The 25,080-nt window shown below is 42.7% G+C and overlaps 1 protein-coding gene across 1 annotated transcript in view; it reads left to right on the top strand.

Annotated features, from left to right (window-relative positions):
- Positions 1 to 11,536: 11,536 nt before the first annotated feature.
- Positions 11,537 to 25,080, top strand: part of LOC108791664 (complexin-4-like) — a 21,953-nt gene continuing 8,409 nt past the window's right edge. The window contains exons 1-2 of the mRNA XM_018562205.1: positions 11,537 to 11,706; positions 21,431 to 21,518. Coding sequence (XP_018417707.1) covers positions 11,537 to 11,706; positions 21,431 to 21,518 — 258 coding nt within the window. The remainder of the gene's footprint in view (positions 11,707 to 21,430; positions 21,519 to 25,080) is intronic.

The raw sequence follows: 25,080 nt of genomic DNA, 5'->3' as shown, positions 1-25,080 counted from the left end.
GGTCTCTCCAATGTTGGGCGATCAGCATCTTAGCTGCTATGAGGAGATGCAAGATAACTGTTCTAGCACAGAGCGGGAGAACCTGTATGGACAAATGGAGCAAGGCTAAGGCTGCCATAGGGGCTACCGCGCTCTCAGCCAGTTCTGACACTAGCTTGAAGATATGGTTCCAAAAGGATCTAACAGACTTGCAATACCAGAAAACATGGTGCCACGAGCCAATCTTGTTGCAGTTCCTCCAACACAATGATGAGTGACCCTTGCCAAATTTTGCTAGTTTATATGGTGTATGGTACCACCTATGTAGAATTTTCTGTTGTAATACCCAGTGGTCAGAGCACTTAGAGCCAGTATACGATATCCTGATAGCAGCCTTCTATTGGTCATCAGAGTAGGCAGCGGATAAATCCTCCTCCCATTTCCTCATTGATGAGGTCTTATGAAAGGATTTTCTATCACCCAACTTGGGTGTTGTAGAACAGGGAAATACCTTTGTGCGTCCATGTATCCTCACACAAGAAATTACACAAAGAAGTATCCATAATTATAGGATAGGTTGCATACTTGGGATAGGTTGCGATATAAGAACATTTTTTATTGGAAAGTATCTGAACTTGTAAGATGGTGTTTACTTTGGAGTTCGGCAAAGCTATACACTTGGTCCTGGCAAAATAAATCCGAGATAAGTTGGATACCCCTTCTTTTGCCATGATTTAGTGTTTAGATGTAGAATATATTGTTCCAAAAAAGATATGGGAGTGTTAAACACCGTAGAAGGCAAACCTTGTTTGGAGCACAGGGGGAGGGACACCCAATGCCGCCAATGTCGTTTGTATTCTAGGGTACAAACGATTTAAACTGCTTAGGGATAAGTTTAAGAAAGAGTAACATTTCAAACATATTTTTCTCTTGCAAAATACCACTCCATAGCCACCCAAAGTTTCGGAGGGTTAGGTTTCAGCCACCCTTGTATCTGGTCAAAGATGGCTACTTGGTGGTAGTGATACAATAAGGGCAAGGACAGGCCACCGCTCTGCTTCCTGAAGACTTTGGAGTGGCCTAGTTAAAGTCCTGACCTGAATCCTATTGAGATGTTGTGGCATGACCTTAAAAAGGCGGTTCATGCTCGAAAACCTTCCAATGTGGCTGAATTACAACAATTCTGCAAAGATGAGTAGACCAAAATTCCTGCACAGCGCTGCAACAGACTCAATGCAAGTTATCGCAAACACCTGATTGCAGTTCTTGCTGCTAAGGGTGGCCCAACCAGTTATTAGGTTTAGGGGGCAAACACTTTTTCACACAGGGTCATGTGGGTTTGGATTTTGTTTTCCTTTAATAATAAAAGCCTTCCTTTAAAAACTACACATTGTGTTTACTTGTGTTATCTTTGACTAATATTTGAATTTGTTTGATGATCTGAAACATTAAAGTGTGACAAACGTGCAAAACAATGAAAAATCAGGAAGGGGGCCAACACTTGTTCACACAACTGTAGAAACTTAGAATTTGATAACAGATTTAATGATCTATATGCATAAAACAATGCAACCATCAAGCCAAAAATTACATGAAGAACTTTCGGTAATAGGCAAAGGCACTCTGACACTCAGTAACCGCAGCTATATACTGTATATATTGAAAGGGTGTAAAGACAGATTACCTCAGATGTTACTCTCAAACTGAGTATATGTAGCACTAATACCTCACTTTCAGACAGTCACTGACCCTCTCTAGACTACTGGCCAGTAGCAATGTCCTAGGCTAACCATCGTTGGGGCCCGTACTGTATAGCAGTTGTTACAGGTAAAGTGTCACAATGGCTGAAGGCCTCTCACCACTCGCAGGGTCAGGTAGAAGAGATAATGTCCGCCAGCAAGAGACGGACGTCCCCTTTCTCCCAAGCCCAACATCCAGTGTGCCCATCGCACTCCTGATCGAATAATACCCTTAGAGTCGGGTCGGTGCCAAAGTGACTGCAGGTTGCGAGCAGCTCGGCATTCCCCCCATGGATCTTCCGGAATGGTATGCGGATTTTCGTCTGCCGGATAGTCCTCCACCGATCTCACCATCGGGCCCACCAGATGGAAGGCTACTTCGCACCCCGACCCGCGGAAGGGATCGCTCAACACACCCATAACAGCCCTGCTGGTCCTAGATCGTGCCCTCTCCACCCTCCTCTCTCTGGATGAACACAACAGTCAAGACTGATACCAACCCCTGGTCGCTCTACATCTTGGAGATCTGGATTTCGGTCAACATCGATATCAGGTACCCCCCGATCACTGAGGCCTTTCCCCCCAACACAAAACTTCAATTGAAATTTTGGTCGAGACTGCCACAACTCTCCCTATTCCTCACTGTTACCAGCACCATCGGCTCTCCCCTGCTTCTCTCCCCGGACAGGGCGATCCGCTACGTCTTGCCAAAACCAGGAAAAGACGAATCCCTATGTGCCAGCTACCGCCCCATCTCCCTGCTCAACATAGATGTCAAGTTACATGCTAAAATACTCGCCAACCGCTTAGCTTCTCTTCTTCCGGACATAATCGATGGCGACCAAGTGGGCTTTATTCCAGGACGAGAAGCCCGCGATAACACCACGAAAGCCATAGGCCTTCATCACTGGATTAAAAGCAGAGGCCGCGCAGGCTTCTTCCTCTCTACAGATGCCGAGAAGGCATGTGATAGGGTGGCGTAGGACTATCTTTTTGCCTCTTTGACCCACCTTGGTTTGGGCCCTAAAATGATGGACCGCATAGCCCTACTGTACCACAAACCAACAGCAAAGATCCGGGTGAACGGCACACTGTCAGAGGCCTTCCCCATTTTCAATGGTACACGACAGGGATGTCCCCTATCCCCACTGTTGTTTGTGTTGGCACTGGAGCCCTTCCTTCGGAAGATACGCGCAGACCCGAGCATCCATGGATTCCGCACGCCCTACAAGGACTTTAAAGTGGCCGCCTTTGCAGACGACTTGCTATTTTTCCTGACGCAACCGAGAATATCACTCCCCAACCTACTGAGTGCACTTCAGGAATTCGCATCAATCTCATTCTTTAAAATTAATCTATCAAAATCAGCTGCACTGAATGTTTCCCTTCCAGATGACCTGGTCCACTTCTGCAAACTACACTTTCCCTTCCGGTGGGCGACCACCTCCATTACCTACCTGGGCATTGAGCTTCCCACTGATTTGAAGAAGCTATATCCCCTTAATTTTGTTACTCAACTATCCCGATTACGAAGGGATATGAAAGAATGGAACAAGGGGTTATATTCCTGGTTTGGTCGTGCGGCAATCCTTAAAATGACTGCCATGCCACGATTGCTATACTTGTTCCAGACTATACCCATCGCTCTTCCCAAAGCCTTCTTCTCCTCAGTCACTGCTCTTTTTCGCACCTTTTTATGGGAAGGTAGATCACCATGAATCGGGTTCTCCACTTTAACCCGCTCGAAATCCTCCGGGGGTATAGGACTTCCCCACGTACAAAATTACTATCGGGCTTGCCACCTCACACGTATCATAGATTGGGCCAAATATGGCCTATATAAAGAATGGGTCCAAATTGAGCAACTCCAAGCGAGATCACCAATCGGCTCTTGGCCCTGGCTTCAGCGCCCCGCACTCCCACCTCAAGTATTAACTCACCCCACGATAGGCAACACCCTGCGCCTCTTTGAAACCATGTGCAAGACCGCAGGCATTTCATCGACCCCTGGGCCGCTTACCCCGATCCGAATGAACCCCGCTTTCCCCCCGGGACTCCAATCCTCATTCCTGCACTCCTGGTCACCCGAAGCAAATCCGACCGCGAAAATGTTCTATGACAGCCAAGGGGAGTTTCGTCCCCCCCCCAGACCTCCCCCTTTTCCCGCATTCCCTCATACCAAGCAAACTATACTTCTTGTTAGATACTTTAACTGTATGTACCTGTTCATACCATAACTGTTTGTTATTTCTTATCACAATAAATAAAAAAATGTACTTGTGAAAAAAAAAAAAAAAGAAAATAAATAGTTTTGGAGTGCAAGTGACTTTATACATATACTTTCAAGCCGACTCCTGTGAAGATGATGAAGTCATCTGGGGGTCTCTTGAGCAAGGCCTCCACTCATCCAGGGTACTGGGCAGCTGTCTCTGTCACCACCGTCTGGCTCCCCTCACTCAGCTGGGGCTGCTGGATCCCTCACAGTTCTGGATCGGCCGTGCGACCAGACCGCGATATCCCCACTGCAGCTGCGTCACTGGGTCCTGCTGGAGTACTCAATCGGATGCCTCCAGGCATGGCACTCCGAATAAAGTCTCTCCTCTAACAGCTTGCACAGAGCCTGTGTGTCCCTCTGTGTCAGCGGCGGCCATACAGCTCTGATACTCACAGTCTCAGTCTACATAGGATCACACTGATCTGTCCTCCTCACACGGATCTCCCAGACTGAGCGCGCTCAGCAGCCACAGCCCAGAGTCTCCCTCCTCTCTGAAACACAGCCTCCTGGGAGTTGCAGTCTCCAGAATCTCTCCTCCAACATCACAGTATCTGCTCTGCAATGCAATTCCCACAAGTCTCCGCCTCACAGGACACTGTTAACTGTTTACAGGCAGAAACATCGATCACTGCCGTAGCACATATATACGTATCTATATAGGGGCTACAGTAGCAAAAGCATTTTAAATTGAACCACCACAAGAACTCCTGCAGATTTTTTGGCGGAATTAGCCAAAAAAAATCGAAGGGTAGTCCACATAAGAAAATTTAGGGACCTTATCGGTCACAAAATGGGATTCTTGAACATTTCTTTTAGGAGGGCAGATCACTTACAAGGCCTGTTTAATCCTTTAACGTTGATGGAGAGAATCTTATGCAACATTGTGTAGATAGAATGCTAAATTGAATAGGGAGGGTATCCCCACGGCTGTGCAGCATATAAAAGGTACCTAAGATATATTTCAAAATCGTGACAAAATATATTTGAACAAACCTGAACTCAGGTGTGGAGCGAGGTGTCCTGAAGAAGTCTGTAATAGAAGAGAACAACAAAAAAAGAAAACCAGAATACATAAACACATCATTAAAAAAAACATCGAGAAAAAAAAAACTCGACTTCCATGTGCAGCAAATAATGACATTGGGGAACAAACTACAGGTAGAACACTGGTAAACCCAGTGCGTCACTGAGTGACAAAGGATAGGTGTACTCCAACTCCAATCCCGGCCCACTTGGCAAGAACTTGAGTGTAGCAAATGTAACAGCTTCAGGTGCATTCCATGCCCATTCAATGGGGTTGGTGCATTCCTCCACCAACCCCATTTGTGGAGGAAGAGGGGCCTGCAGCATCCAGACCCCAAGCTTTGAGAAGGCGGCCGCCTGCTTCCACAGAGGAGATTGCGTGCGTTTTTCCTTGGAAGGTAACCAGGACTTTGTTGGGAATCCCCATTTATATGGGATATGGTGGTTCCTGAGGGTGCTGGTGAGGTGTGCCAGCCTCTTCCGGTGTGCAATCGTGGCTTGTGATAAATCAGCGTACAGTGTAATCCCAGAATAAGGCGAGGAAACCACAACCTTGTTTTTGGCAGCCATCGTAGCCTTTTCTTTGATTTGGAAGAAGGGGATTAATGCTAGGACATCCCTGTGGATTGCGTCTGGTAAAGTTTTTGGTTTAGGGAGCCTGTGCGCCCTGTCAATGAGAAGATCCTGCATAGTAGATTGAGGGAGCATTTCTTGCAGAAGTGGTTGCAGGAAAGGCATTAGCTGAGATTGAGGCACAGATTCCGGCACTCCCCTAAACTTAATATTATTCCGCCTGGAGCGATCCTCTAGATCTGCCAGCTTGAATTTAACCCATTGGAGCTCGTCAGTATGATACTGGATAGTGTCTACTAAATCATTGTGGCCAGAGGAAAGATCTTTCACGCTATCTTCCAGGTGTGACACTCTTACTGTGAGGCCCTGGATCCAAGAAGTAAGCTTCAAGATCACAGAGGTTATGTCTTGGTGAATGTCCTCCCGCAGAGCAGACAGCATATGTCTCATGTCAGCCACCGAGGCTGGCTGTTACATTGCAGACATGTAAGGAGGATCTTTCCCCGCAGACTTCGCACACGTGGAGCGCCCGCCATCTTGGCCGTCAGGCGGATGGTGTGCGGGAAAAAAGTCTGTGATTTTGTTTGGGGAGCCTCTTGTCTTCCCCTCTTAAGCATCTCTGAGTCACCCAGGTCACAGCTCATAGATTAGAGGGCTGAGAGGGCTTTTCTGCCGTCGCTGCTTCGTTGCTCTGTGGGCACTGGAGCGGCGCTGATTCAGACAGTGGCCATCACGCTCGGCAGTTGGCCACGCCCCCCCCCCCTTCTACCTTCTTTCTAATGCCTGTGGGTAAGAAAAGATGCAAGGTACTTACTATACAAGTATTATACTTCTTAATTAGGAAGGCAACTATATAATATCTTATTGGGTATATAACATCACAGAGGTTGGGGAATCCCACCCTACTATCCCCTGCACCCTCTCCAATTAAAGGTTGAACTTATTGAACCAGTTTCTTTTTCAAAACCTGAGCCTAATTGTGGGGGAATGCCATTCATACAGAGGAGATATACACTTATAGTAAATCTTTGAAGTGTATGTAAAGCCAAAACTTTTTTTTTAGTTTTAGATAGAGCATAAAAGCGTTAAAACCAATGTCAAGTTTTTATTGCCGTGTCTTCGTTGGTTGGATTTATCTTCTCTATTGTCCTAGTGGCCATTAATATGAGGCCAAAGTGAATGGAAGGTTTAAAATTCACAGTTGCCACCACATAAGGATAGAGGACAAATTTTCCAATGGGCACACCTGTTATGGTAACAACTGTGTAAGGGAGAATTTCTCTCACTTCGGACAGATTTAATTAATTAATGCATAAATGACTGGCAGAGGTCATTCTGCACATACAAAGCCGATGATAAATGATGGACCCTTTGTTGCTAGGACACATGGACCCTTTGTTGCTAGGACACAGGTGGCTTGGGCCATCTAGCACCCATTGTTGCTAGGAAGCCGGCTACTCAAGCCGCTTTATGTCTTTCATTGCTAGGATGCTCAAGGACCCTGTTAAAGCCATCCCGTGTCCCAGCAACCAATATGGCACATTGGCACTAAGCACTGTACATATGTAAACTTTACACAAACCTTTAGATGTGTACAGAGTAAATAAAGCTGAAATCTACAGCCTTGAGTGCAGCCTGAACAAGAACCATTATGCCAGAGGGCACTAAGTATTATTTTAATGAAAGCTGCAGATTTAAAAATTCATGTTTAAAATGATAATGCCTAATTGTGATTATTTTCATCCATTTGAATGTTATTACACTTACACAATACACATGGGGCCATTATTGAACATTCATTCTTTACAGTCAAGTAATGATCTCTCTAAGCATCTATACTCATCTCCATTCGTTCAATAATGTATATGCCTATTAATTTTTAAAATTAAATTTATTTTTATTGATTTCTACACAGTGGAAATTTAGAATTTATTTGACATTTGTTGGTTGTTGCATTTATGCATTATTTGATTGATCACTGCATTAGTACCCCTGTCATCTGTACTGCAGTGGTTGCTACACTTTATTTTGTGTTTTCAATAGTTTTATATTATTTAGTGTTAAAATTATGACATCTTCTACTCTGTCTTTAAAGGAAATCTGTTGCAAGGAAGCATAGAGACTTACATTACTGACTACTCTTCCTAAAAATACTGCATCCTTGGATGTCATTTTGATACAATGGCTTCAATACTTTGAGTCACTGACCCAGAACAGACATGAAGTTTAGGAGCTGTCTTGACTCTGACTTAACTAATCTGCACACTTTTCCTGGTCCGTTGCTAAGAAATTGTTAGTCAGGGACAGCCAGGCAGCTAGCATTTCCAGGAGGTCCACAGTGGCAGAACCTACACAGACAAACACACATATACAGTTGGGCGAATTTTACAAAACTGGAGCAGACAAAATCTGGAGCAGTTGCCCATCAGCTTCTCGCTTCAGTTTGATCAGATAAGCTTTGAAAATGAAAGATAGAAGCTGAAGATTCTGCCTGCTCCAGTTTTGATAAATTCCCCTCATTATGTGTATGTAATATTATATATTTATTGACTGGGAAACACCAAGTTTTTTTTTTTATTCAGACATGTATATTATTTTCCTAAATGCATTCCTACTTAATCTTTTCCAAATATTAAAAGTGCTTCTGTGTTTAAAGAATATTTGCGGCTACCCTATGGAGGCTATGTTTCCTCAGTGGTAGTCGTATTAGTGAAAGTATACAGTTTTATACAAGTACATGCTGTATATTGTGTAAATGATATTTAATCATGGAGCGTATTCACTAAAAAAACTTTTGTGATCACATTATGTGTTTTCCCCAATATGTTCCTGAACTATCATTCCACTTATGATTAACACAACTTTGTTATTTAGCCACACTTTATTTTAGCATGTAGATGTACAGTAAGTAGGGAGCACAATCTCTATTACACATTGCACTTTACAAGTGCTCTCCACCCCCTCAATGCAGTGTTTCCTGTACATGCCCCTACTTTTTCCACAGCCACCAAGAGTACTGTGTCCTCAGCCATCCATAGCACCCCCTCTCTCCACAATGACCCTTTCCCTCCACAGAGGCCCTATTCTGCCATAGGGCCACATCACAAACCCCCTCAGCCTCCCATAGTACCTCCCGCCAGCCACCTATAGTGCCCCCAAGCCTGCCACAGAGCATCCCTCCACCTACATAGCTCACTACAGTGCCCCATTTGCCTGCTGCAGAGCCCCCAATCCCCCAACCAACTGCAGAATTCCTAACCCCACTACACTGCCCATAGAGTCCAACACAGTGCTCCTGCAGAGCCTTACAGCTACCTCTAGAGCACCTAATATTTTTCTCCCCACTAACCATCATTATGGGTATTTCCTTCCCCTACTGACCACTGACCCAGGGGCATCTTTCCTCACACTGACCGCTGACACCGGGGCATCTTTGCTCACACTGACCACTGACACTGGTGCATTTTTTTTCTTCCCTGTTACCACCCAGATGCTAAGAAACTATGCCAGTGCCCAGGCTCTATTGAATGATACAATATGGAAGTGTGATGTTTCATTCAAGTATGGACCACAGTGTGAACTTTTATTAAGAACTAAACAAGGAGTTTGCATTCTGATAAACTTCAGGACATATTACATAACTTACAATTTTGAAATATTATTAAAATAAAATATGAAATATTGAGGAGAATACTACAAAATTATTATAAGCTGATATAGTTACTGGAGACTTAATATGATTAATAAATGTGATTTTTGTTTTCCATTTATAGTATTATGTATTTTAGGTAATGTAGTATATAAATATCAAATATACATTTGTTTGTCTGGCACCAGCAATTTTTTTCCTGAGAACAAAAACAAAATGGAAAAATGTGCATTTCCCATAATGGTAAATAAAAAAAATATTAAACTTATAGCTAAACTCCATGCAAAATATTTGTTTTTCTTTCCATGCAGTCCTGAGATTTACATAGCTGTGACAGACTGTACATCCCGCCTGGTGCCTCAGTTTTCTCTAGTGCAATTAAGCAAATAAGGTAGGTCACCTAACCACCTCCAGCCTGTGACTGTACAGCAGTTTACCTATTAGCATGTTGTCAGAACATGTGCAAAGCAGCACACCTTTTTGGCTTCTTGGCTATTTGGCTCCCCCCCAAAGCTGGCCATACACTGTTCCTTTATAATGTGAGTAGATCCCCTATTAAAAACCTGTCCCTTATAGCTAGATCTCCCCTTTACTCCTGTACTGGTGACAACTTAAAATGTTGTATTTTCCCTCACTTTCAATCTCATTAGAGTGGGCAATCTCCCTAGTGGGGACAAGGCAATTTCTTGTACATTTCCTAACCTCTACAACAAAGAGCTCAAATATATTAACGCTCTTGGCCAAGGCACTCCTATCAATGTAGGTTGTGGAAAGTAGAGACTTTGGGATGACATGCTGTCTTTTATGAAAAGGAACTTTATTTTGGAAGCATAAAACACCATCAACACATTTCATAGCTGCTCAGTGTACATGATTAGATATTGTGCATTAAGACTCCTCTGCATTCCATTTAGCAGTGTGGCAACACTTCCTATGCAACTGCTGCACCACCATCCTGCTCTTTGGACAATTAGCAGGAATGTGAACCAGAAAGCAATAAAGTTTAATTTAATCACTGTAGCTATTTTAAAGATGAACTTTATCATATAAACACAGATTAAATCACCTATGTAATCATTAACACATCATTAAATGCATTTCAAAAATGCAAGTAGTAGTATCTGGATTTGATCTGGTATCTGCCTCTTGCAGACACTGTATAGTGTAGCTAGAGTTAAAGCAAAAGAAAAAGTAGAAGGAGCCAATCCGTTCATGTGCTCACAAGAAGCATGCTGATAGGAAGAGAATGCACAGTGACAGAGATAAGCTCATCCGTAGTCTGCTTCTCTTTCCATTCTCCAGTAACAGGTTGAGGCAGATCCATGAAAACCTAGACTCAGAGGATGTGGGTTGGCCAAATGCTGGCCAAGCATTTGTTGCATGTTACAGCCACTTCTTTACTACATGCATGTACTCCAGCAAAAAGCTGCATGGTGTCTCTCACAATGGGTTTCCTAAAGGTAACAACAGGTAACCATACCTGCAGAATGTGTGTTGGCACAGCCACTTGTAGCTTCCATGTGACAGGGTAATAATGCAGTAGGAGAAGTGCATGACAGGGACGAAGTGTTTTCATTCAATAACAGAGAATGCCAGAACAAGGACCTTCATGTCAGGATCAACACTCATTTCAATCAAAGCTGCAGATTTCTAAATTATATTAACATGTTAAAGCACATGTATGCCTTACTTTGTTATGCTTCCTCTACACAATGCATAAGTCACACAACCGATCCAAGCATTGTTTGTGATACTTGGGTGGATGAAAGTATTAAGGGATGTATAAAAATTTAGAAGTTTTACATAGCTAGCCTTAACCCATTGTTCTGGAAGTGGCAAAAAAGATCTTAATTATTGGGGATGTGATAGATTGGGGCATGTGAATACTGTTTTAAGAAGGCTTTACTGTGCTACTTATTAAAATCAATAAAGGTTTGTCTGTACATATGCTCTTGGGTTTTAAAAGGAATGATAAACTTAACTTGGGGATAACTTGAGCAGCTCCGGGGCTTAGCAGGAGGGAGGATATGGACCTATGCAAAAGGAAATACAGATATCTCCACCTCACTAATACTTAATGCTTTAAGCTGGTTTAGGCTGTCTGTGCAGGGACACATTCACCTTGCACAGCAACAGAGATATCAACAGGCAAAAGAACTGTAGAACTCCTGCTAACATAATTAGATATAGTTTATTAACATTACATATGAATTTTATAATGATATAACATTCAAACATTGGGGATTTGTAGTGTTTAAGATCAAAAACGTTTCTGCTTTTTGACACAAAAATACAAATATGGCATTTATGCTGAAAACTATGATGGGATCTTCCATGAAGAATCTTGGAAATAACCTTGGGGGAGAAACAGAGACAAAAGAAAATCCAGATGGGAAAGAGACAGCACAGTCCAAGGGTATGACACGAGAAGAATTTGAGGAGTACCAAAGACAGCTGGTGGAGGAGAAGTAAGTATGTCTAAAAAGTGTAAATCAGATATTTATTTATTGACAAATATTTTGTGACACATACCTAGAAGGCAGTCTTTTCCATCTAAAGCAAAAGTTGTATATGGCATGTACCTGCTACTGTAGTTAAAAATGTTGCATTTAAGATTAGTCATAGCTAGATTTTATTAGGATGTTAGACCTTTTAAACTGCAATGTGTTCTTTTGATATAAACATTCTGTTTATTGTTTTTAGATTTTTAGGATGTAACACTTAGTTGTGTTGCTGTTTTTCTCTGTATACACAGATAGGGGAATTTATCAAAACTGGAGCAGCTATGCATGGCAACCAATCGGCTTGTCTCTTCCATTTTCAAATCTTTACTGAACAAACTGAAGAGTGAAGCTGATTGGTTGCCATAGGCAACTGCTTCAGATTTGATAGATTCACCCCAGACACTGGCGTCACAAGGGTGGGTGCAGCCCGCACCCGGGTGACACCATTGGAGGGGTGGCACGGAAATAACATACAGTCATTTTGGTGTCGCCCCCTCTGAAAATTCAGACACTCGATCATGGACTAAGAGCCCAACAGTGTGGGGACCTAGCGGCATACCTCATCCCGCCGGGTGAACATCCCCTCCTTTCTCTGCCGACGTCCACAACCAAGATGGCTGCCGACAGGCATCAATAAGATGGCCACGCATGTGCAATGACTTCACGGCAGGGTGTCACCCAGTCTCCACTCCGGGTGACACCCGGCCTCGGGACGCCCCTGCCCCCAGAGACTTTTAAGAAACATATACAGTAATACCTTGGTTTACAAGTAACTTGGTTTGAGAGTGTTTTGCAATTGTTGCCTTGATATACAAGCAATGTCTTGCAATAAGAGCAAAGTTTTGTAGAAAAGCGCCACCGAATAAGGCTGTAGCAGTGCGAGCGATGAGTCTGTTTAACGACAATGCATGTCACATTGAATAGATTCCTTGTTAAGGTTTCACGAAATGAAAAAGATTCCATTGAGTCAAGAGATAGCAGTGATTCTGTTAGTGATGGTGAAAGTCGTCCTACACAATAATCCTCCTCTCTCGTCTCCCTCACACCAGCCATGAAGGTATCTGTAATTGGTTTACTTTTCTTTATATTTTGTACAGTATTATATTACAGTACAGTATTGTAATCATTTTTATGAATATTTTTGGGTTGTGGAACGAATCATCTTAATTTCCATTATTTCCTATGGGGAAATTCGCTTTGATATACAAGCGCTTTGGATTACAAGCATGCTGCCGGAACGAATTATGCTCGTAAACCAAGGTATTACTGTACTGAAAATAGATAAGTACTGTAATGCATTTTATACATTGGATAACAACATTTGCTGCACATGTTGACTACAGGTCAGAACAAAATTGCAGTTCAAGAGAATAAACTTATTGCAACAGCAGAAACAGAGACATATAGACATTTAGGGCCTGTTCACACCAGCTCACATGCTAAAATTAAGCATTTGAAATAGAGGTATAATGTGTCCACTTTTTGTTAATATACTTTTTTGGTCATCCTGCATCCTATGCAATTTGTACATGGATAAAAGCCTACATTTCCAGAGAAGTTTAGGCTTTTATCCATGTAAAAATAGCATTCCAAAGAAGTGTAGGCTTTTATCCATGTAAAAATTGCATTCTAAAGAAGTCTAGGATTTTATCCATGTAAAAATTGCATAGGATGACAAAAAAGTATATTAACAAAAAGAGGACACATTTTACCTTTATTTCAAATGGTAGACATTTTGAAATAAAATAATTTCTATCCTGCCACACATCTTATAGGGAATTGAGAGTTCGTATTAGTGAACATGTAAAAAATAGCTTTGACCATCATAGTGTTTCCAGACATTTTAAAGAAGTACATAACAAAGACCTGTCGGTTATGACATTTTATGGAGTAGCTAGAATGTATGGCCATTGGAGGGGTACTAATAAAACAAGATTGATTTCCAGAAATTAAACTAAATTTTTTTTTCCTTCTTGACACATTGAAACCTAGAGGGTTAAACAGTGAGTTGGATATTAATTGTTTTATTAGTAATAGTTAATTATAATGTATTATGAGTACAATTCCTTTTATTATAAAAGTTGATTTTAATTAATGTGTTACTATGGGTGGCTGCATTTTTATTTGCATTAAAAAAGATATATATATGGGAGGAAGACTGGGAAAGGGCTATTATGTGGGTTTGATTAGAGCAATAAGTGAAGAAATCTGTTTCGATCTACTGAGTATGGGTATGATTGATTGAAGGGGTGGGACTGACATCTAGTGCTTTGCTTTTGCATTTGGAATGGATATAAAAGACAGGTATAGACAGCGTGCTTGTCACTCTTGATAAAGTCGTTAGTGACAAAACATGTCGAGGACGAGTGCGCTAGCTATCTACCTGTCATTGATTTGAATGATACAACTGACGGCGGTATTCTGAAAACTGGGAAGGTGAAAAAAGTATTTGCAAAGACTTAAGGTGGCCATACACTCTACAACCATCGCAAGACCTTAGTCTTGCGATGGTTGTACAGGGATTAAAAAACGTACGATCTGCCTATCTTGGACAGGCAGATCGCACTCTCGATCATCGCAAGCCCGCCCCCCTGAGGGGCGGGCTTCCGATGACCGCAATGCTGAACGGGCAGTGTGCGCGTGCGCACACCGGCCCGTTCGGCATTTGTCTTCCGAGCACCGTTCTAACCAGCCGAGAATCGTACGATTCCCGGCTGGTTTTCGAACATGCTGGTTCGACGGAAGACGTGCGACCGTACAGTAGAAACGGTCGCACGTCTCCGTTCACACTGCTCGATTCTCGTACGATCACGGGATTTCCCGCGATTCTCGTACGAGAATCGAGCAGTGTATGGGCACCTTTAGACGTGATTTTTTTTTGTACATCGCTGGCTTACATTAGTTGTCATGTAAGTTTTTTTATTTGTGGTTGCGCAATAAATGTATCCAAGGATTTCATGCTATATGCAGTGTTTTTTGCTTTATGCATATCTGAATAATCTAACCTCGGATACCTATAACCAATAATATCCGGGGAATGAGGAGAATATCTATATAAAAAGGTGCCCACACACCTTACGATAATCGTACAATAATCACGGGAAATCCCGCGATCGTACGATTATCGTAAGGTGTGTGGGAGCAGTGCAACCTCTGCTACTGTAAGGTCGCACGACTTTTATCTCAGGAACATGTTCGAAAACCCGCCGAGAATCGTACGATTTTCGGCGGGTGTGTAGCATGTACGTAAGATAAAAGCCGGACGGGCCGGTGTGCGCAAGCGCACACTGCCCGTTCAGCATTGCGGTCATCGGAAGCCCGCCCCTCAGCGGGGCAGGCTTGCGATCATCGCAAGTACAATCTGCCTGTCCAAGATAGGCAGATCGTACGTTTTTTTAATTACCTTACAACCATCGCAAGACAAAAGTCTTGCGATGGTTGTAAGGTGTGTGCCCAGCATAAGGAGAGGAGAGGATAAAACAAATTGTTCAAAAGAAAGGAGTATGAAAGTGCAATCCGAAAAAAAATCTTATTACCAGGGAAATAGGATGCAGAGGAGACATTGTAACAATCATTGGTGAGAATTTGGTGAGTGGACAAAAGAGATTGAGTGTACAAAGGCGGAACACAGAGATAAAGAGCACCTATTTTGGTGTCATTTGATCCATATTACTATTTTGATGAAATTTAACACTATATGGATTTTTCTTCTTTTTTTCCACTATTGAATTCATGTAATTTGTCTTTTTGATAAATTTTTTCTGATTTTTTTTCACCGATATATTGATTGTGTGTTATATCAAATTCAACATTATTTTAGTTGTCACTTTCCTCTGCTGATTAGTCAGCGGTATGAGTAGATATACACATAGGGGGCAGATAGGGCAGGTTTTTTTGGACACTTAATTGATTGATGAGAGAAAGTATTCACATATCCTCTGATTTACTCACTGCAGCTGTCACTACACACGTAGGGGGAGATATCCATGAGCGAATAAATAAAAGATTATATATAGTGCACTGCTTGGCCCTTCATACTTAAAGGAGAACTATGAGGTGAGTGATTTTCACTCGACCTTATAGTTCAAGCCAACCTGTGACAGTGAAACTATCACAGGTTGGCTCTATAGATCGGGAAGTGAGCGAACACATACCGTCCCTCGCTTCACTTTCCGATCCCTGCAGAGATCCTCCAGCGCTGCGTGGAGGAACGGGGAGGTGGATGCTTGCGGACTCCATTGCTGACAGGACACACATACAATACAAAAAGAGGACACCCATTTGATCAACACTCTGTGGGAGTGGGGAAGTTGTATTCAACAACCAAATGGTGATTCTGAACTGTCTAAACGGCTGAAATTCTACTCGGAGAGTCTGGACTCGGACACTGGATACAAAGTGGGTTCCTGTTTATTTGATCTCCCCGGAAAGCCCCTGCTGGAACACTGTGCATACTGTTATCAGCTCCACCGCTTTACTTTTGCCTTACTATCCCTTCTCTCCCATCCCTCTGCTACCGTGATTTGCGGGTGTTGGATGATCTAAGTGCCATGAACTGTCAGGACTCTTGAGGAAGCGATACCACGAAACGCCTCGAGTCTGTACAATTTAAGTGCGTTATTTGTTTCATTGATATAGTCAACTGTGTATGTCATTACTATATATTTGATTGCAACAAACAAAATGGACACATGGCAATTTTTGTTTTTACATACATTTTAATGTATATTCATATCAATAAAAAATGTAATTTTAGATACATATTGTTGTTCAGTTCCTGGCACCATCTTCATGCCCCCTGCTTTATCAAATCGCCATTGGTGCGATTTGATAAATGGCAATTTTTGTTTTTACATACATTTTAATGTATATTCATATCAATAAAAAATGTAATTTTAGATACATATTGTTGTTCAGTTCCTGGCACCATCTTCATGCCCCCTGCTTTATCAAATCGCCATTGTTATAAAATGTAACTTTTAGCATGCTAACCGAGGCCTGTATATTTCAGAAGATGTAACTCAGGTTTTTTGCATTTTCTCTGACCGTGGGGTGAACTTGCAGGGATGTCCACTCCTGTGAAGATTGGCAACTGTCTTCAATGTTTTCCACTTGTAAATAATCTTCCTCTCTGTAGAATGATTGACTTTAAATTAGGGATGCACCGATACCATTTTTCTAGACTTAGTATGAGTACCAATACTTTAGTGTCATATGACATTTTTCTAAAACAATACTGACTAATGATTTTAGGAAAGTGGTGAAGTGCCAGAGCCAGGTCCCAGCTGCAAACACTGCACCCCTGGTAGTTCTGCCTCTGACGCCAAACTGTAGAGGTGTCAGAATGTTTACTCCGATAAAATAAACAGTTTTGTATTGATGAAAACGAGCAAGGATCTATAATCAAAGGAGATTTCCAACTTATTTTCACAAATCAACTAATAACTCAAGTTCTTTATTTGCACTAACCTGAAGACGAAATAAGAACAATAATGTGCAAAAATATGTATATTAACTAAAATCAGTGCAAAATAATAATTAAAAAATATAATCGATGACAATAAAGTATATGGGAAATTTAAATATTATTAACAAACATAATAATAAAAATAAAACCACAGGATATTATTTCAAATATTAAACAAAATTAAGTAACTGGAATGCAATTAGTAGCTTCTCAGTAGCTAAATAGCGTCAATAAATTTACCGGCAGCACCGGAGTCAATCAGAGCCGAATTAACCACCGAGGAGTCTGCCCATGAGAGGACAACAGTGACCAGCGGCTTCTCCTGAAGGAGCCCTGGGGACGAGGAAACCCCACCTAAGATCCGTCCCCTATGGAGTCTTAGGTGTGAGCGTTTCCCTGGCCGTGTGGAACACGATCTCAAAAGAGGACCTGCGAGGCCACAGTAGAGACATAGCCCCTCTCGCCTCCTATAGGCCCGTTCAGCTGCAGACAAACAGGTACTGCCCAGCTACTTCATCCTTGATATTATCAGAGAGCCCATGGAAGAAGGCCGCCACCAGTGCCTCAATATTCCAGCCTCCCTCTGCTGCTAGGGTACGGAACGCTATGGCATACTCGGCTACAGTTCTCATACCCTCCCGGATGGATGTAAGCAGTTTAGCCGCAGAGAGGGATCGAGCTGGCACATCAAATATCAATCACATCAAGGGGTGTGGAATTCCTATCGCCCGACGCCCGGGGCATGCAGTTTTGGGCAGCGGGCGAGTAGTTTATTTGTACATTTAGCCCTGCTCCGGGCAAGCAGAGCTAAATGTACAGCGTGGGGCCGCGGCTCGCTTTTATACAAGTGACCTGATCAGATCACTTGTATGGAAGGAGCGGCGGCAACCGTGTCTGGCCCCTCCGCCCCCCCCTGCCGTGGTTTTCGGGGTCCCCCACTCCTCAGGGCGACCCGTGACCATGGCACATGAGCTCACCATAGAGCCACCTGTCTCAGCCGTTAGGAACTGCACAGAACATCTGTGTTGGAGGGCAGGTTCCATAAAGAAAACCTGTCAACCTCCAAACTATCACATAGGGGCTTTTAAGTCCCTATGTGATAGAAATAAAATTAAGTGGGGAAAAAAGTACAAAATATTTAAATTAAAAAAGATAAAAAGTAAAAAATAATAAAATATAGAAAACATTTTTTTAAAAAGTGAAAAAGTAAAAAATAAAATAAAAAATTAAAACCAACCCCGTTGCCCCCGCCATCTGCATGCAAATAAACGCATGCATAGGACATTGTGTGTGTGCATTGAGTGCTGCCACCATTCCACTGTGCGCCATATTGTGGTAGCCAGGCAGCAGAACTCAAATCTGGCCTGGTCTCTCCCAAACCCCCCAACTATATATACCTTTTGGCAACCAGTCCTTATCCTTCGCCAGTACAGGTGTACTATCTGTACCAACGCAGTCCTGCCCTATGCATTTTTAATTTCGCTTGCAAATTGCAAGCATTCAGTGTGGTCAGGTGACCATGCTGACCAATGAGAAGCGCTATTTAGCACAGTGAAATGCAGTTTTGATTCGGGATGCACCAATACAGAGTATTTGGGCGAGTACTTGCACCTTCCCCAATATCGGAGCTTCCGGTCAGCGGAAGATTTCCACTGACCGGCAGTGCCGTTGGGGAACATGCAGCCAGCTTCCCGTGCAATCAGGAAGCGGGGCAGCGACTAATGACCCGCCTCCTGGTTTCCTGATTAGCCGGGAAGCCAGCTCTTTGCTGATTGGCTGGGAAGCCAGCTTCCTGGCCAATCAGGTCATTACTCGCCGCCCAGTTTCCCGATTGGCCGGGAAACTGGCTCGATGCTGATTGGCTGGGAAGCCGGTTTCCCAGCCAATCATAATCAAGCTGGCCAAACAACATGGAGTTGGCTTCCCTGGCAATCAGGAAACCGGGTAGCATGTCATTACCCAATCCCTGGCTTTCTGATTGCCCGGGAAGCCTGTTCCATGCCAACGGAAGAACCGATACTCGGTATTGGCGAGTACCGAAAGCAAAATATCAGTACTCGTACTCGATACCCAAAAACCTATATTGTGCTATTTTGTGGTCTCAGGTGGCCTGGTGGGGTCTCTGGTGGGCTCTGCGGATTATTATTATTAATAATATTTTCTTTCTTTTTTAACTTTTTTTCATTTTAATTTCTTTTATTTTTTACTTTTTTTCACTTCACTTTATTGCTATCACACAGGGGATAACAAGCTGCAGAGGTGACAGGTTCTCTTTATGAAGCTGCCCTCCTGGACTTAGAACGCACTGGACTCGGAAATTAGGAACGCACGGGACTCAGGACATAGGAAACCACGGGACTCGGGACTTTGCAACACAGACTAAAAACAGAAGTATACTCACAGATAATACAAGCCCTACCCAGCCCCTGCTACCTGATTGCTCGCTCTGTCTCCGTGCAGCCTTCTGATCCTGGTCACTGGAAGGACACCCTGCCTCCTGCAGAGCCCGCACTGAGGCATGTACAGATCATCCAGGGCCAGACAGGAACATGTACGTCTGAAGGGATGCCAGGGATGTCCTGTTTAATAAAACATCGGTGTCAGTGAAAACATTTAGCTCTGCTGCAGCCATCACCAATGTTTTATCAAACAGGACATCCCCGGCATCCCTTTAGACGGGCAGGTTCCATGCCCGTCTCTGGATGTTTGAACCCCCTTATCTACGTCCCTGCTCAGTGTGTGTGTGTGTGTGTGTGTGTGTGTGTGTGTGTATATATATACATGCACACCCGACCCATGGAGCAGCCATATGTAAATATACTTTGATGGCCTGTAGGGGTGTTCAGATATCAAGTACTGTACTTGGTACAAATACAGAAACTTCTCCAGCTCCAAGAGAGAAAAACTCAAACGTTAGGAGGCAGCTGTCATTTTTAGGGAGCATACGGATATATGCATACAGTGTGTGTGTGTGTGTGTGTGTGTGTGTGTGTGTACCAAGTACAGTACTTGATATCTGAACACCCCTACAGGCCATCAAAGTATATTTACATATGGCTGCTCCATGGGTTAATATAACTATTATGAGTAATATACTCTAACATTAACATTAGGAGTAGGGATGTCCCGATACCGATGGGGCCCGATACAGGGCATTTTGACAAGTACACGACGCTCAGCCGCTCAGCGCCGCCGACGTCCTCGAAAAGGAGAAAAAAAGCATTCGGCACCTCGTGAGGCACCTCCATTGAACAGGCAAGAGTGAGTAAGGGCCTGTGCTGGGATGGCAAAGAAGACAGTCAGTAGTTGCTCACGATAAGAGGGACTTACTGTCCCTATGTGTATGCACCATGGGTATCAGTACCGTCAAGCACCCAGGGCACATGCCCACATCCCTGGGTGCTCAGGCTGCTTCCACCCACTGTTGATCTGTGGAAGTGGGTACAGAGGACAGCTGGAGTGGGGGGGGCAGAAGTGCTGAGATGTGGACGGGGATTTAGAGATGAGCTGTGGCTGGGTGGTGAAGAGGTGAGGTGTGAATTGTGGTGCAAAGGTAAGCTGTGGCGAGGGGAAGCAGAGTTTAGCTGTGGACAGGGGGTATAGTGGTAAGCTGTGAATGAGGGGGCAAAGGTGAGCTCTGAATGAGGGTTACAGAGTTTAGCTGTGGATATGGAGTTCAGAGGTGAGTCAGATGGGTTTTTTTTTTAATGTCACCTGTCCCTTTAAGAAAAAGTATCGGTAATTGGTATCGGCAAGTACATGAGGGCCAGTACTTGTACTTGGTCTTGGTCTTAAAAAAGTGGCATCGAGACATCCCTAATTAGGAGTATATAACTTTACTCTTTTAGCTTTACTCTTTTAAAACCTACGTATATACAGTACAACCGTGATACTGATGTTTACTCATTTTAAAACAGGTCATAGTGATATTTTCCATGGAAAGTCACATAGTAAACTTTGAATCTGCATGCATTGCAGTTAAAGAGCTAGAATATGTAGATTATTACAATCCAGTAGCACATCAAAAGCCTCCTTGTTTCTCTTTTGTCCTTGGGAAGGCTTAACAGGTCCCTGATGCCCTGATGGCTCTTAGCCAAGGACAACAGAAGCCTCTAAAGAGGAGCAGTATACACCTGTAAATTACATAGATCAGCTTGCCTGTGCATCTGTCCATATGTTGATTAAGTGAAGTACTGATATTACAGCACTGTGTTTACACAGGATAGAACGGGACCATGCCTTTGCACAGAAGAAAGCAGAGAGGGCAACAGTCAGAATGCACATGAGAGACAAGTACAGACTACGACAGGTAAAAATAGTTTTTAGCATGTTTAAAACAAAAAAAAACTTGTAAACCAGATGAGTAGGACTATCTGCCCTAACAAAGAGTTGCAGACCTTATATGTTAATGAAACTATTAAAAAAGCTGTCGTCCCTAATCAGTAGATCCCTATTCTAACCACTATAATCAGCATGTTAAGTCCTATATATAATTCGGCTCCAAAGAAACAGCTAAAAAAGGTAAGAAATATTTTTCTATTATTATTATTTTTAGGTATGCTGTGTAAATGGAAACGCATAACAAACATATAGAGGGGGTTTCTCACATTTAAATGCAAAAGTGGAATTCCCTTTAAGGGTTTGTCCAAATCTGGGAAGTCTAATATGCAGATTAGTTCACCACTTAATTAAGGATGAGAGGTGAACTTTGTCAAACTTAATTCACTGTTTCACAGTTTAGAGAACCATCCAAAAACTTGTCTATAATTTTGCCATGTGGACTCCGTATACAAAAATGTATATAAAAACAGATGATTTAACATGTATAAAACCTTCCCGTGTAGCTTTGCAATCCCAGTGACCCCCCATTAAGTCACCCTGGCAACCAATCAGTGAATGGCCATCACTTTCCCTTTGTAAGCTAGGCATCCTGCTTTCTGTCCCAGTGGCATGTACAGTTGTGTGAAAAAGTGTTGGCCCCCTTCCTGATTTTTCATTGTTTTGCACGTTTGCCACACTTTAATGTTTCAGATCATCAAACAAATTTAAATATTAGACAAAGATAACACAAGTAAACAACATTTTAAAAGGAAGATTTTTATTATTAAGGGAAAACAAAATCCAAACCCACATGGCCCTGTGTGAAAGTGTTTGCCCTGGCGTAAGAGTAACACCACATTTCTGAAAAAGAACATCATACCAACAGTAAAATATGGTGGTGGTAGTGTAATGGTCTGGGGGCTGTTTTGCTGCTTCAGGACCTGGAAGACTTGCTGTAATAAATGGAACCATGAATTCTGCTGTCTACCAAAAAATCCTGAAGAATAATGTGTGACTATCTGGATAGCATCACATAATTTAAGGATTAAACATAGCACGTATCACAAAACCAAGCGCAGCACACCGGTTTATAAAATATCTGGATTATGGAAATCTGCGTCTCCCTAGCCAGTCACTAGGAGGTTTATGGCCAGTGGTGCATGTTTGGGGAGGACATAAATATATTCAGGGCTATGTGAAAGTATCTTTCCTCCCCGGGCCTCCTGGGGAGATTGCATGAAGTTTGTGCTGTCTCGCCAGGCATGTAGCCTACAGGTAGTCAGGTATGGACCCAGTCGGGGTCTGAATCTGGTCCTGGGCTGGAGAACCATGGAGGAATTTTATGTGCTGGAGGTGCCAGAGAAGCTAGTATAGGCTTGGACCTCTGAGAGACATCTGGTGTCCTGCCTAGGGAATTCTATACTAGATCTGCTAACCAGCTGAAGTTTTACAATACACAGTGTTACTGCAATCAGTTTAAAGGTCAGCGAGTCTAGAGTTCTGTATTGTCCTAGATGTCTGAAGACTCTTTACTCTCTCGCCCATTGAGTTGCTGATGGAATAAATCCTTTAAAATTCAATACAGTGACTGTTGGCCAACTTTCCAATTGCATCCCACAACCAGCTAAGGACTCATCCCCAAAGTGAAAGGTTAGCCCACCCTGCCTCTGAAGTCCCCCATATGCTCCAACATGTCAGCGGGGCACTACATTTAAAACAAAGGCTAGCATATTCTGGCAAGAAAAATTTCCTGAACTTAGCACAAGTGATTAAGTACTCATTTGAAATTTACATCAATTTGCATTCCCTGCTGTTAATTACAAAATAGTCCAGCTATACTTGATCCATCAGTCATATGTAACATTCAGAATGAGCAGATGCATATCTTCAGAATGTAATCATTGAAGAAGTAGCAGACTTTTAGCATGTATTATGTGAATTAGGGATGCACCGATACCAAGTACAGTACTCGGTACAAGTACATGTACCAATACTTTTCGAGCTCCAAGACTAGACTAGAGAAAAATTCAAAAGTTAGGAGGCAGCTGTCATTTGTAAGGAGCACACGGAGCTCCTGGGATTTGTACATCTCTGTTTTAATGTATGATTTTGTTTTTATAAATAAAGGGATGCACCGGTACTAGTTTTGCGAGTACAAGTACTGGTACTTGCCCAAGTACTTACAAGTACGAGTACTGATACATTTTTGTTTATTGTCATGTGACAGTTATTCTAAAACAATACAGCTGCAACCTCTGCCACCCTGGTAGTTCTCATGAAAATGCCCAAGTATCGGCATTGGTACTCAAAGTATCGGTGCATCCGTATGAGAATGTTTTCCAAAATATTCAAACAACAAAACACAACACTACTCCTGTGAAGGTTTGCCATTCTTCTTTAACTAATCAACCAAATATACATATATCTGGTATATTTTGTACACTTCTCTCTAACACATTCGCATCTTGTATTGGATTCAGGAATATTCCCATATTAAATAATATTTGTTGCAGTCTGTTTCCACACTAGAGAGATTTTCTTCCCATTACTTCCTGTCCTGAAAAGTAGTGAGGAGAAATCTCCACAAATACAGAGCATCGTAGCTGATAAAACAGACAACTCTGTCATATGTATTTCATCTGTGTTTTCAGCTGTCTGTCTGGAATTCAATTTGAAGTATCTATAACTTTAAGGCCTGGCTCACACCTGGGCATTTTACAGCACGTTCATACGCACTGTAAAACACTCAACATGTGAAAACCAATAATTGCCTATGGGCATGGTTCCCACCAGGGCGTATTTTAGCGTGTAGGAACGCGCTGAAATACGCCCTACACCCAAAGAAGTACAGGAGCTTCTTTGGGGCGTTTTGCCACGCGTTTCCATTGGTATTCCCGAGTGTGAATCGGGGTAACAAAGCGGTAACCCCGAGCCACACTCAGGAATACAGGAATTCCAACAGAAACCAGCAATTATACGAACTGATAATGGGGGGGAATACATCAGTAACGAAGTGAAATCATACCTGAAAAAACAAGGTATAGTACACCACACCATACACTCCTGAACAAAATGGTGTAGCTGAACTGAAAAATCGCACTCTTATAGAAAGGGCAAGATGCATGCTGTCAGACGCCAACCTACCTAAAAAGTATTGGGGAGAAGCAGGCATGCCTGCAATATACCTACAGAACATACTACCATCAAAAGCCGTTGAAAGCACCCCATTTGAAATGTGGCATGGATCGAAGCCTAGGGCACATTAAAGTATTTGGATGTAAAGCTTATGCCTATATTCCAAATGAGAAGTGATCCAGGATGGAGAACACAGCCAATGAAGGTATTGGTAGTGGGCGATAGTGAGCAAAGTAAGGAATATAGAATCCTCCACCCAAAGACTGACAAAGTGACAATAAGCTGTAGCATTATTTTGATGAGAACCCATCACCAGATACAATAATCCCAGGAAGTTGTGCAGTGAATTCATCCAGTGAACCAGCAAAGAAAACTGAGCAAAGTGAAGCCGCACAGGAGTCAGACACTGATTGGAC

Source organism: Nanorana parkeri, unplaced genomic scaffold (assembly GCF_000935625.1).
Source record: "Nanorana parkeri isolate BGI_ZX_2015 unplaced genomic scaffold, ASM93562v1 scaffold565, whole genome shotgun sequence".
NCBI classification, from domain to species: domain Eukaryota; kingdom Metazoa; phylum Chordata; class Amphibia; order Anura; family Dicroglossidae; genus Nanorana; species Nanorana parkeri.
This window is presented reverse-complemented; position numbering and strand designations above follow the sequence as displayed.